Source organism: Marmota monax, unplaced genomic scaffold (assembly GCF_021218885.2).
Source record: "Marmota monax isolate L192 unplaced genomic scaffold, Marmota_monax_Labrador192_F-V1.1 WCK01_AAM20220418_F8-fsc00752, whole genome shotgun sequence".
In the NCBI taxonomy this organism is placed as follows: Eukaryota; Metazoa; Chordata; class Mammalia; order Rodentia; family Sciuridae; genus Marmota; species Marmota monax.
Window position 1 is genome coordinate 20,640 of NW_026692011.1, and position 12,044 is coordinate 32,683.

Here is a 12,044-nt window from a genome sequence, read left to right on the forward strand (position 1 = left end):
GACATCACTGAGTGCTAGGAACTTTTCAGCTTTATTTTAATCTTATGAGATTATTGTCATAAGTGAGACTGTTGTTGACTGAAATGTCAATCATACTACACATAACTGTACTTTTTATTCCTCAGACTGGAATAGAGTAGCAGATAGTGAAAAAAATTAAGGTTAAAGTTTTTAGACTGGCAAGAAGAAAACAATTTGCCCAAATTCAAAGCCAGTAGATAATGATCTAACGTACCACTCTTAATCTAAGGATGTAAATTCGAGGCAGTTTCACTTTTTATTCTTATGAAGTAGAAAAATGTTGGTACTCAGCCATGACATGTCTTTCTGGAAGAGGGGGACAATAGGAGCATGCCCCAATTGCTGAACCATACCAGCCTGACTTGCTGAAGCAGTGGTTTGCTCTAGATCCTGAGATTGAAGGAGCCACAATGGTCCCTCCTACTCTTCCTCCTCCACCACCTCTACTATGCACCCGGTCCTCTGTTCCCTGTCGGGATGGGAAGGAATGTATTTCTCGGGAGTCCCTCTGTGACGGCCAGCGTGACTGTCAGGATGGCTCCGATGAAGAGAACTGCTCCCAGCTCTGCCACAAACCAGGTCTGTCACCCTCTCCTGTCCTCAGTGTTTTGTGCCAGGTACTCTGAGTTGGCTTTGAGCGTGCCATGAATTGTCAGAGTGTTGACTTGACCAGAGTCATGCTGACTTTCCCTAGGCAGATTTGCATAGATGAAAGCCACAGCCTGTCAGGATTCTGATTCTGTGAGTGCCCATTTTACCACATTTAAGCCACGTGCTAGACTATTACTTCCTTGCTGCTTCAAATTTTCTAAGTGTTCCAATCTGACCTAAATGGCCCACTTTTAACAGAGGTGGTCTTACAAGTCATCAGAGTAACCAAACACGAGGCTTTAAATGACCTAGCTTAGCTCGCTGGTTTAGTTGACCTGAGCACGTTATGAATCAATTAGATATTAGAACTCAGATTAAACAAGATGAAGTCTGTTTGCACCTCAGATTCCAGAATGAGAGTGAATTCATCTCAGTTTGGACCTTCTGTCTGACTGTGCTACTCTGGCATTTTCCATTTAAGGAGTCTTCCAGTGTCTGGATGGAAGAAGGTGCATAGAGGAGAAATACCACTGCGATGGGGCTCAGCACTGCTTGGATGGGTCTGATGAGCTCAGCTGCTGGAAGCCTGTCGAAGAGTGTTCTCTGCGCTGTGACAACAAGACTCGCTGCATCCCTAAGAGCTGGCTATGTGATGGAAACCCAGACTGTTCTGACAAGAGAGATGAACAAGGATGTGGTAGGTTTCAACGGGCTTCCTGAAAGTATTTTAAACAGTATTAGAGTTGCTGCTGCTTTTTCATAGTAGGTAGGTTCTAAATGAGCAGATATGGAACCATCCTCATTCCTGGAAGTAATGCCAGGTTGGGTACCTATAGAGCCTCTGGTCACAATGTTTTTATCAACTGACTGATACTTAGCCTCTTTGCATATGTATTTCTGTTGAAAGGTGTCATGATATCTGTTGTTGATTCATCAGCATTGAGCTCACAACACTGCCATTCAGCCCTTAACACAGCTTACCTAATACAGGTATTTCTCCTTAAAGCAAGTCACAGCTATCTTGTGCTCAGGAACATTAGACAGCATTTCAGCCCTGTGCTAGGAGGCCATTCAATAGAAAAATCACCAAAATGAGACTAAATAGACTGCAAAAAGTACACTTATAGTTTAAGAGCCAACATAAGAATGCCCCAGTGCGTCTATTTGACCTCTGCTGGGAACTTGCACATTGAGTGACTCAAATTTCTTGCCACTATGCATGTGTCTGCAGATGACATGAGAGTATGGAAGTACTGACCTGAGGTTACAAAGAAAGTAAGTAGTTGAATGTGCAAATACTGAATCCAAAAATGAGGATCATTGACTCTCTTTTCTACAGATGTAACAGACTAAGATAAAAGATCTTGAGGTAGAGGGATCTTAGAGATCAGCCCCAATGCTCCCCTCTATTACAAGACCATATAGTGGGAAATCCATCTATGCTCCAAAGTTCCTTTATGTTGAGTTAGACTCTGCCTCCTTGAAGATTTAAATTTTGGTCTCAGCTTCCGCCTTGTGGGATCGTGTAGAAGAGAAAATTGGGAGAATCTAAGTGGGAGGAGGGAAGCTGGGTAAGCTACTATGTTAGTCAGCCTTCTGTCCTTGTGACCAAGCTACTGGACAAAGAACAACTTAGAGAAGAAATGTTTATTTTGGGCTCATGATTTCAGAGATCTCAGTACATGGTTGGCTGGCTCCATTGCTCTGAGCATGAGGTACGGCAGAACCTCATGGCAGAAGGATGTGGTGGAGAAAAGCTGCTCAGCTTGTGGCAGTCAGGAGGCAGAGAGAGAAAGAGGAAGGGGCCAGGTCACACCTCTAACCACACCCCACCCACCTTTAGTCATCACCCAGTAGTCCATTCAGCTATCAGTGAATTATCTACAAATTAATTATTCCACTGAAGAGGTCAGAGACCTAATTATTTCTGAAAGCTCCATCTCTGCACCTTGTTATGCTTCCAATACGTGAACTTTTCAGACGAAGTTCCAGATCCCAACCATAACAGGTACCATGATAGATTTGAATGTGGAGGTGACTGCATAGCCAGAGGCTATGACTGCATTTGGATCCGTGACAATATCAGGAGGTACGAGATACAGGAAGGAAGGTAAATCATACTCAAGGTATGATTTACTTTTTAACAGCTATTATAGTTTTTCCTAGGCTTGATTCTTTCTCTTAGATGTTTATCAAGTAACATCTATGTATACGTATTGAGTTTAAGAATGTAAATTATAGAATATTTTGAATGTTGTGGAAGGGTTTTTTTTTTTTTTTTGATAGATAAATAAAGGACTCAGAGAGGTGTCCTTACTCTCTGCCTATCCCAGTGTCCTACACATCCTCCCACCCCTGTCCCTCAGCCCTTGATTTCTAGGACAAATAGCAGATTTTCAGGGTATCTTCTGGTTGGGGCTTCAGCTCCTTATTAGGCCCTTTCTGACCCAACTTTGGACTAGAACCACCTTCCTGCTCTAACACTTGCTTGGGCTAGTTCCTAAAATGAAGTGTTAGCACTAAACTGAGGGACCTTCTAGCCATTTTATTTGTCATTGAATTGCTTCATATGTGGTTTAGTTCTCACCTAAAGCTTTTATTTTTTCAGTTCATGAGAAATGCAGCCCATCTGAATTTAGATGTGAGAATGGCCAGTGCATCACTTTCTCTCTGCATTGTGATGGGAACCGAGACTGCCTGGACCACTCAGATGAAGAAGACTGTCCTGTTGCCTGGCCCCTGTGGTGCCCACCAGGGGAGGTGAAGTGCAGGAGGAGTGGAGAATGTGTGCTGGCAGAGTGGATATGTGACCATGACCTGGATTGCAAAGATGGAAGTGATGAGAAGGTAGGACACTCTTCTTTCAGGAAAAGGGGAGTTTAGTCACCCATCAGAATCTGTGGGGGGATTGGCTCCAAGACCGCCTCATAGACATTCAAATATTCACAGAGGCTCAAGTTCCTTATATAAAATGGTATAGTATTTACTTATAACCTGAGCACATCCTGCAAGATTCTTTAGATCATTTCTAGATTAATTATAATACCTAATGCAAAGTTAAATGTTATATAAATAGTTGTTATAGTTTATTGTGTAAGGAATAATATCAAGGAAAAATGTATATATTTAGTACAAACACTATTTCTTTTGCAAATATTTTGGGTCTGGGTTAGTGGAATCCATGGACAAAGAACCCATAGATACGGAGGGCCAACTGTGGATTTCTAATCACAGCATAGTACATGATTTCTGGGGAAAATGCAAGACCAGAGAAGTCACCATAATCACTCCCCAAAAAGCCACTCCTAGCTACATCAAAGTGTCCCAAATGTTAACAGGAGGCTGTTGAAATCCATGCTTTCAAGAGGCATATTTGTGTTGTAGGAGATTTGCAAGTGGTAGCATGTGATAACCATGACATAAATGTCCTACCTAGATATGTGGTCTGAAGGACTGAACAACCCTGTCACTAGCTCTACTTAATTGTCACTATGAATTTTACTAAAGCTCCAGCATGGTATAGATGCAGCTTGGACTCAAATTCTACTGCTTGCATGTGACCTCAACAAGGACTTATTTATTGCTAAGTGTTCGATTTCCTCGTCAGAAACTGTGGATTTAGGATACATCTTGTCCTGCCAGAGGGGCTGAGAATGTATCTAAAGGCTCCAGGGACTAGCAAGTGCATAGATGTCCCTCTCCCTTCGAGTACCCAAGTCAGTGTAGGTGCAAAATATGCTCAGTGTTAATTTGCTGGGGTATGTGTTACCCAGGGCAGGCAGAATTCTGCATCAGTGTTTCTAGAACAATTCTTTTGCTGTTTCTTAAATTAAATGAAGGCTTCCCAATCGGTCTGTGTGTCAAAAATTAGACGTTGCTTCCCACTACTTGATATCCTAAACTCCAGCTACAGAAAGACTTTCTCATAATTCATGTCACTTCTGAGATTTTGGACTCCATCTGGCCTCCTTAAAGTGCGGGCTTGAGAGCAGTCTCCTAACCCAAGCCTCCTTCCCCCAAGCTCCCTTTCTGGGCTCTGGATGCCGGAGCTGCTGACTACATCTCTGTCTCCTCAGGACTGTGACCCTGAGGTGCTTCAGTGTGGCCCGACCCAGTGGAGCTGTGCCAGTAGAGACCAGTGTGTGCCTGACTCCTGGCACTGTGACGGGCACAGTGACTGCAGGGACGGCAGTGACGAGGCTGGATGTAAGTAAAGGGAGCCCTCCATGTGGGCGGGACAGGGGTGCAGAGGTCATTGGCTTTCAAGGGCTCCCCTCGCTGGTGGCTAACTGTGGGAATGAGCAACCAGCTCACAAGCACATGCTACAGAACCAGAAATCTGTTCCTCAAACGGAGGCATCTTGATTATACACAGGGAGACCATGCTGAGGGAGGGATCCCTGGGGGCCAGAAAACAACTCTTAAGTAAGAAGCCATCCCTTGCAGGCCCCCCTCAGAAGTGCCTGGGTTCTGAGTTCCGGTGCGGCACCGATGCCTGCCTGAGCCTCAGCGAGGTGTGTGATGGGAAGGAAGACTGTTCTGATGGCTCTGATGAAGGTGGAGTGTGCTCGCTGGCAGCCTGCAGCCCAGGACAGTGCTCCCACACCTGCTACCCGTCCCCAGCCGGGCCTGTGAGTTGCTTCTGTTCTTTAGCAGCTATAAACTTGGTCTAGGGAAAGTAGGCAGTGGTCTCGTTCAGGTTGTCCCTGAGTGCTCCTTGACCTCTTAAGTCTTACATAGCAGAGCTGTCTTGACCATCCACTGATCTGCCTGAGCCTTCTGGCTCCCGGTGAGACTTTTTTTTAGCTCCTTTCCTATCTCGAATCTCCTGGAACCTTGCCACTCAGCTTGTAGAAACTATGACCATCTGAGCTCTAAATGACATGGAGGGCTAAGTGAGAACTGTTGTGGATTGTCCTAAGAGCCAAACAGTCCCCTCATGCTGCAGGAAATTGTCTACCTGCTTCTAAACAGTTGCATCCATGTGAGTATTTGGAATCTGACCTGCCCTTAAATGGTGAACTGTCTGGGCTCTAGTTAGTATTGTTGGTTGGCAGAACACAGTGAACTTGATTCTAATGGACAAGTCGGGGAAAAACTGTTCTGGTATCGGGTTGTACTGGCATCTTTGTTGGTAGACAGCCAGCTAGATAAGTCTGCATGCCCCTCCCGGCAGTGATCCTGCTTAGGCTCTGGGTGTCCTGGGCTGAACTTGGACCCATGATGGTAAAAAGGGTATAAGGGGTGTGGCATGGTTGATAAGGCAAAGAGAATTGACTATATTAAATATAAAGTTGGTTCTTAGAACAGTTTGAGTTGTCAGAATTCAACACAGCCCCGTACACATTTCATTCCAAGGTTGATGCCATTTTGTCAATGTTGTTCTGTCTTCAGAAATTTTTAATGTCTTCTTGTCTCTTTCAGATATGTGCTTGTGAGCAAGGCTTTCAGCTGGAGAGCCGTGGTCGGATCTGCCAGGATGTGAATGAGTGCCAGGAGTCGGGTAGTAGGCCTTGTAGTCAGACCTGTGTCAATACCCAGGGCTCCTACATCTGTACCTGTCGTCCTGGCTACTTGCTGGAGCCTGATGGCCATACCTGCAAAGCGACAGGTACACTGGAGCTGCACATATTTTCAGAGCCCTGGATTGTGAGCTTTGAGTTCCTAAATCTTCCAGGAATCCCAATGTAAATCTGTCTTTCTTATATCCTAAATGCTCCTGCTTGTTTTTCTTCAAAAAAAGAGCCAAGAACCTCCCCACAGTTATCCCTTCAAACCTTGCATTTCACACTGAATTAATCTGAAACTACCTGCTAATAAGATGTCACTGTAACAGAACCATAATTCTGGCATTTGTAACCATGACTCAACCTTACCTGTACAGTCGAGCATTTTTTTCTGGTCTGCCTGCTCCCAAATACTTAGTTAGAAGAGAATTAAAATGGAAAAAAAAATTCTAAGTATCTTTAACTATGGTTATTATTCTAACCATTACATCATGAAGAACTACTCATCTTGTTGGCATCTTAGCCCTGTCAGTGAGAAGGCAAGAGACTACTTTGTCCTTTAATTCATTAGTCAGTGCTGGCTTTTACTGTTCAAATTCCTTTATGACTGTTGAAAGCAATTCTTATTTGACAGGTGCTGAACCAGTCCTGCTTGTTGCAATTCAGTTTAACCTATTCCTCTATGGACTGAGAAGCTTGAAAGAAGATATTCTTGCAACCACAGACAAGAACCTGATTATTTTCTCTGTTGACTATGATTTAGTGGATCAAAAAGTCTTCTGGGCAGATCTCAATGCAGAAAGTATAAAGTGGATAAGTATGGACACTAAAAAGAAAGGGACCGTGGTAAAAGGTATTGCACCCTTTAAGGCTTCCATTCCATGCTTATCAAATACACATTGCATAAAAAATAAAACGAGTGGCTGTTTACATTCAAAACATGAATTTGATCATATTTCTTTTGCTAAAAGAGGCCAAGGCTTGCTAGTTGGTAGGAAATGGAAAGGTGCATGGTGTTCTCAGTAGTCATGAGGGTCTGTAAAAATATCAGCTGGTGACCATTATCTCTAATGGTCATCTACTATAGGAGGGGGGAGAATTTTAAAGATTTGCTGCGTTGGAGATGCATATAGGAGATGGAAAATTAATTAACATGGTGTACAATTCCAGAACCCTTGAACTCAAACCTAGTAAAAGTTGCCACTCAACAGTGTACTCATGTTAAATTATTTCTTCTCTTCAGGTATAAAGTCAAACTGTCTAATGGTCGACTGGATTGGGAGGAATCTCTACTGGACTGATGGGACAGCTGGTCAGATTTTAGCCATTCAGTTGACTGCCATTTGGAGAGGGAAATCTGAGTATACAATTGTCCTGGATGATGACTTGACTCAGCCCCAATCTTTGGCATTGGATCCCCTAAATGGGTGAGTCCAGGTGTCAGAATGACTGGTCAAGACCTAGAAATTGGTTATTCCTCCTTAGTTCTAGGTTGTTTGTGTTCCCTATCACAGAATGAATGGAAAACTTACTAAACTTTAGATCTATAGTGATATGGGTCAGCTATACAAAAGTAATCTTAGAAACTCTGGAAAAAGATCTAATTTCAGTAAAATGAGATAAAAGTATTGTTTGCTCAGTGGCTCACCTATATTTTTTTCTGCTCAAATAGACATATATACCTCTGGACCTTTATGACTTTAAAATTATGAGTAAGTGTGGAACCTAAGAAAAATGTGAAATTTACAATAATATGAGTTTTTGGCAAGCTTGGTTTATTCCATCTAGAATCTTTTTTCCTTCTGCAAAAGCAAAGAATTTAAAGTTAACATTCCCATATCCTCACTGGGAGGCCTTATGGATAGCAAATATAAGAAAAAGATACAAGAAATAAGATCCAAAGGTAACCCAGATTGGGTACCCTCTCTCTTCCTTCTTACCTTTTTAATACTTTTAACCAGGAATCTATCAACATGGTCCTCCAGAAACGGGCAGTAGTTTTCAATGCATCTAATAGCCTATGGTTAAGAATGAAGTCTAAGACATGCATATGCCCATGAAACTATCCTACTTTTTAGCCAAGGAAAGATTGGCAGGTTCCCTGGATATTTCCAGGCTAGGCACTAATGTACTCTCAGAATTCATGTATCACTGTTGTGATAGATACTATACCCTCTAATGATGTCTAAACAATCACCATGAAATGTCAAGGAAAAGTGTACTTTAATATTTCACAAGTGCACTTGGACCCAATTAACGCTGAAGGAAAAAATAACTGAGCTGTAAAACAGTGTTTTAAGGAATGCATTGACCTTATATTCTATAAGGCAAGGCAATACATTATCTTAAAGTTGACTTTTATTTGCACAGATTAATGTACTGGTCCGAAATTGGAGAAGAACCTCAAATAGAGCAAGCCGGAATGGATGGCAGTGACAGGAAAATACTCATCAGTCAAGGTCTTGGACGGCCAACTAGCATAGCCCTCGACCAGTTAAGTTGGAAGATATTCTGGTCCGATGACAAATTTCACTGTATTGGCTCTGCCAACCTAGATGGTACTGGCATTAGTGTAAGTGTCCTTTTGACATTAGGCTTGTTTGAAATGTCATGTGTCTCGTATGTAAAACTCACCCTAGAAAAGTCACCTTCACCATTTTAGATGTTGCAGCTAACACAAATCAAGAACCCCTTTTCAGTTGCTGTGTTTGAAGATGAAGTCTTCTGGTCCGAGATGAAGACAAGAACAGTGCAGCGTGTGCAGAAGATGACAGGCAAGAACAGGGCTGTCCTCATCAAGCGTTCTGGACAGCCCTATGGACTCAAGGTATATAGTATGCTCTTTAAGTTATTCCCCTAGTTCTCCCCAGAAAGGCTGTACATATGAGTTACATGAGCTGCCTAAATACCAAACAGTGACATACATCTATAATGATTAAAAAGCAAAATTTAGGGGCTGGGACTGTAGCTCAGTGGCAAAGTACTTGCCTAGCATGTGTGAGGCACTGGGCTCAAGTCTCAGCACCACATAAAATAAATAAATAAAGGTATTGTGTCCATCTACAACTAAAAAAAAAATTTAAAAACTAGGGATTGGAGTGTACCTCGGTGGTAGAGTGTGTACTTAGCATCCATGAACCTAGATTTATTTTCCCAGGCTAGGAAAAAAAATTACTTATTTAAAATAAGTAGATAAATATTTATTTATAAAAATAAACAAGTGAGAGAAGAATTTACTCATGTTGTTTTTCTGTTTTTAAGAATTCAGTAATACATAGCAGCAACTGGCTATTTTCTTCCAGATAATGCATGAGGTGCTACAGCCCAGGTCTTCTAATCCTTGTCTGGACACTGGATGTTCTCACTTGTGCCTTCTGAGCCCACGATCCAAGGGGAGCTGTCATTGTCCAGTGGGGCTCCTGCTTGCAGATGATGGAACCACCTGTGTCCCACTCAAGGAGTCTGCGTTTGTGTTTCTTGTACTACCCACAGTTATCATGCAGGTACTGTTCCCAAGCTTTTCCTTACATATCTGAAACAGACTGTTTCAGACTGTGGGTGTTTGAATTCTCCACATACAGGTGTCAATGGGAGGGGCCCTTTCCCTTGGAATATTCTTCACCTACAACTTAAATTTCAGTACTCGGTATGTGCTGCTTGCCATCATGACCAAAATAAGGTATTCCAAAATACTTGAATGAAGACCATGCCTACTTAAAATTCCCTGAAGAAGTTCTTAGTATACCAGAACACAGTGAGGGTAGAGATCTGAGAGTGGGCTTACCTTTGCTTAGTTGTCCAAGGACCTAGTTGATGATGCAGAGACACTCTACATACAAGCAGCTCAGCAGGTTCTAGCCTGGAGAGGAAGCTCATCTAATGAAGAAACTTGTTTTAAGTTACAGGAGGAGAGCCTGGTGGTGGTGCCTGCATGTAATCCCAGTGGCTCAAGAGGCTGAGACAGGAGGATCTGAGTTCAAAGCCAGCCTCAGCAAAAGCAAGGCACTAAGCAATTCTTTGAGACACTGTCTCTAAACAAAATTCAAAATTGGGCTGGGGATGTGGTTCAGTAGTTGAATGCCCCTGAGTTCAATCATTGATACAAAAAAAAAAATTATTATAGGAGTAGATAGTCATAACAAACAAGTCACCCCTAACCTCTACCATCCAGAGGACTTGTCAACTTTGGTATTTTAAAAAAGAAATTTTGGGGTGGAAGATTGGTTTTGGAAATTCACTAGTAGAATCTCATTTAAAGAGGAAGACATTCAAGAGATGTACAAATCTTCAAAACACATAGATTCTAGGAAGTTTCAGTCCTTGAAGCTCTAGGAAGGGAGCAAAAGAACTTCTCTCTGCTTTCAGAAGGTAGAATATCTGAAAATCTGAAACTTAGGAATCCTAATGTTAATGCAAAATCAATGAAGAGTCAGACTAGACCAATTCAGTTCTACCGTCCTAAATTTTTTTTCCCCCCATAGGTGTATCTGAAAAATCTAAAAGCTTTCCCAGGACAAGGAACTTTACCAGAACATAGAATGCTTCCTTTTACCAATGTGGACCAGCTTGCATCAATGGATTATATCGTCCAGGAAAAAACTCTCTATCTCTCAGAGTTGAATCATGGTGATATCAGGCTGCTGAGGCTTAAAGATCCTGGCACACTTGCGTGGAGGAAAATCACTTCTGTGAAGGGGACTGTGGTTGACCTTGCTGTGGACTGGCTGAGTGGAAACGTATATTGGATTGACAGTGAACAGCCGCGTATCAGTGTAGGTTCCTTAAAAGCCCAGTATCCTATTGTCTTGCTCAGTGAAAATCTTTACCGCCCAGTGTCTGTGGTGCTCCACCCACCTACTGCAGTCATGTGCTTCGTGGACCTGGGTTCCCTAGATGATAGGAAGCGTGGTTCCAGCATTGAATGTGCCTCCATGGATGGCAGCAGGAGGAAGATGCTATGGCGGAAATCCCAGGTGCCTGTGGGATTGGCCTTTTCGGATTCAGGGACCCGCCTGTACTGGGCTGATACTGGTAAGCAGTTGCTAACGGCACCCTAAACCTTGAAGCCAGAGTGAAATAATGAAGTTCTGGCTCTCTTGTCTTCAGCCACAATTTCAATCAGCTTTTTTGTTCTGCATGAACATTTTCTACCAACACATCCTAAACAATCTTCTCCCGTCCTAAGTGGCATGTCATAGCCCACAGAGTCATGCAGTTCCTCTCGTGAAATAAAAATTGAGAACTTAAGAAATCTGCATGTGTAACTTGTTGTATCGCTGTTAAAGAGGAATGAATGAAGCAGACCTGATTTTAGAGAAGGCATGGCAGACAGGAGGGGAGGCAGGACATGGCAGATAGAGCTACAGGATGTAGGATGGGTGTTTGGGCCAAATGAAATTAACTGAACCTCTCTTCCTAGGAAGAGGACTCATAGAAAGTATTCAACAAGATGGCTCTAGACACAGAGTAGACCGCCAAGGGATTCAGGGCCTTAACCTCTTTACGTTTGGTCAAGGCATGATGTTCTGGACAACAACTGATGATGGTAGGTCTTGATTCTCCATCCAATTATCTTTGTGATCTGAATTTACTCCTGGATATCCAGAGAGTATCTGCTACTAGGGCTTAGCACCAGTCTTTGGCAGTATCTGGCCTTTGGAAGAAAAACTACTCTGGAAAAGGATACTGTAACAGTGATTCCGTGACTTGGGGAGAACTTCTAGTTATTTGGTTTTTGTTCCTATGAATAAGCTTAGTTCCTTTCTTCCTGAAATTCCTGACTTTCATATGAGGCTCTCTGCTTTTGATGATACCATGGTTATGTTAATTTTCTATCACTGAGACAAAATACCTGAGATAATCAACTTAAAAGGGGAGTTTATTTTGATTCATGGTCTCTTAGGTTTCTGTCCATGATTACTTGAC

General features: G+C 42.6%; 1 protein-coding gene across 1 annotated transcript in view; it reads left to right on the plus strand.

Moving 5' to 3' along the window:
* LOC124097306 (prolow-density lipoprotein receptor-related protein 1-like) overlaps positions 1–12,044 on the plus strand; it is a 39,776-nt gene that overhangs the window by 20,619 nt on the left and 7,113 nt on the right. The window contains exons 12-24 of the mRNA XM_058582024.1: positions 409–600; positions 1,094–1,309; positions 3,221–3,459; positions 4,689–4,818; positions 5,059–5,243; positions 6,037–6,223; positions 6,754–6,972; positions 7,363–7,546; positions 8,490–8,691; positions 8,782–8,946; positions 9,422–9,622; positions 10,601–11,150; positions 11,539–11,664. Of these exons, the coding sequence (XP_058438007.1) occupies positions 409–600; positions 1,094–1,309; positions 3,221–3,459; positions 4,689–4,818; positions 5,059–5,243; positions 6,037–6,223; positions 6,754–6,972; positions 7,363–7,546; positions 8,490–8,691; positions 8,782–8,946; positions 9,422–9,622; positions 10,601–11,150; positions 11,539–11,664 (2,796 nt within the window). The remainder of the gene's footprint in view (positions 1–408; positions 601–1,093; positions 1,310–3,220; positions 3,460–4,688; positions 4,819–5,058; positions 5,244–6,036; positions 6,224–6,753; positions 6,973–7,362; positions 7,547–8,489; positions 8,692–8,781; positions 8,947–9,421; positions 9,623–10,600; positions 11,151–11,538; positions 11,665–12,044) is intronic.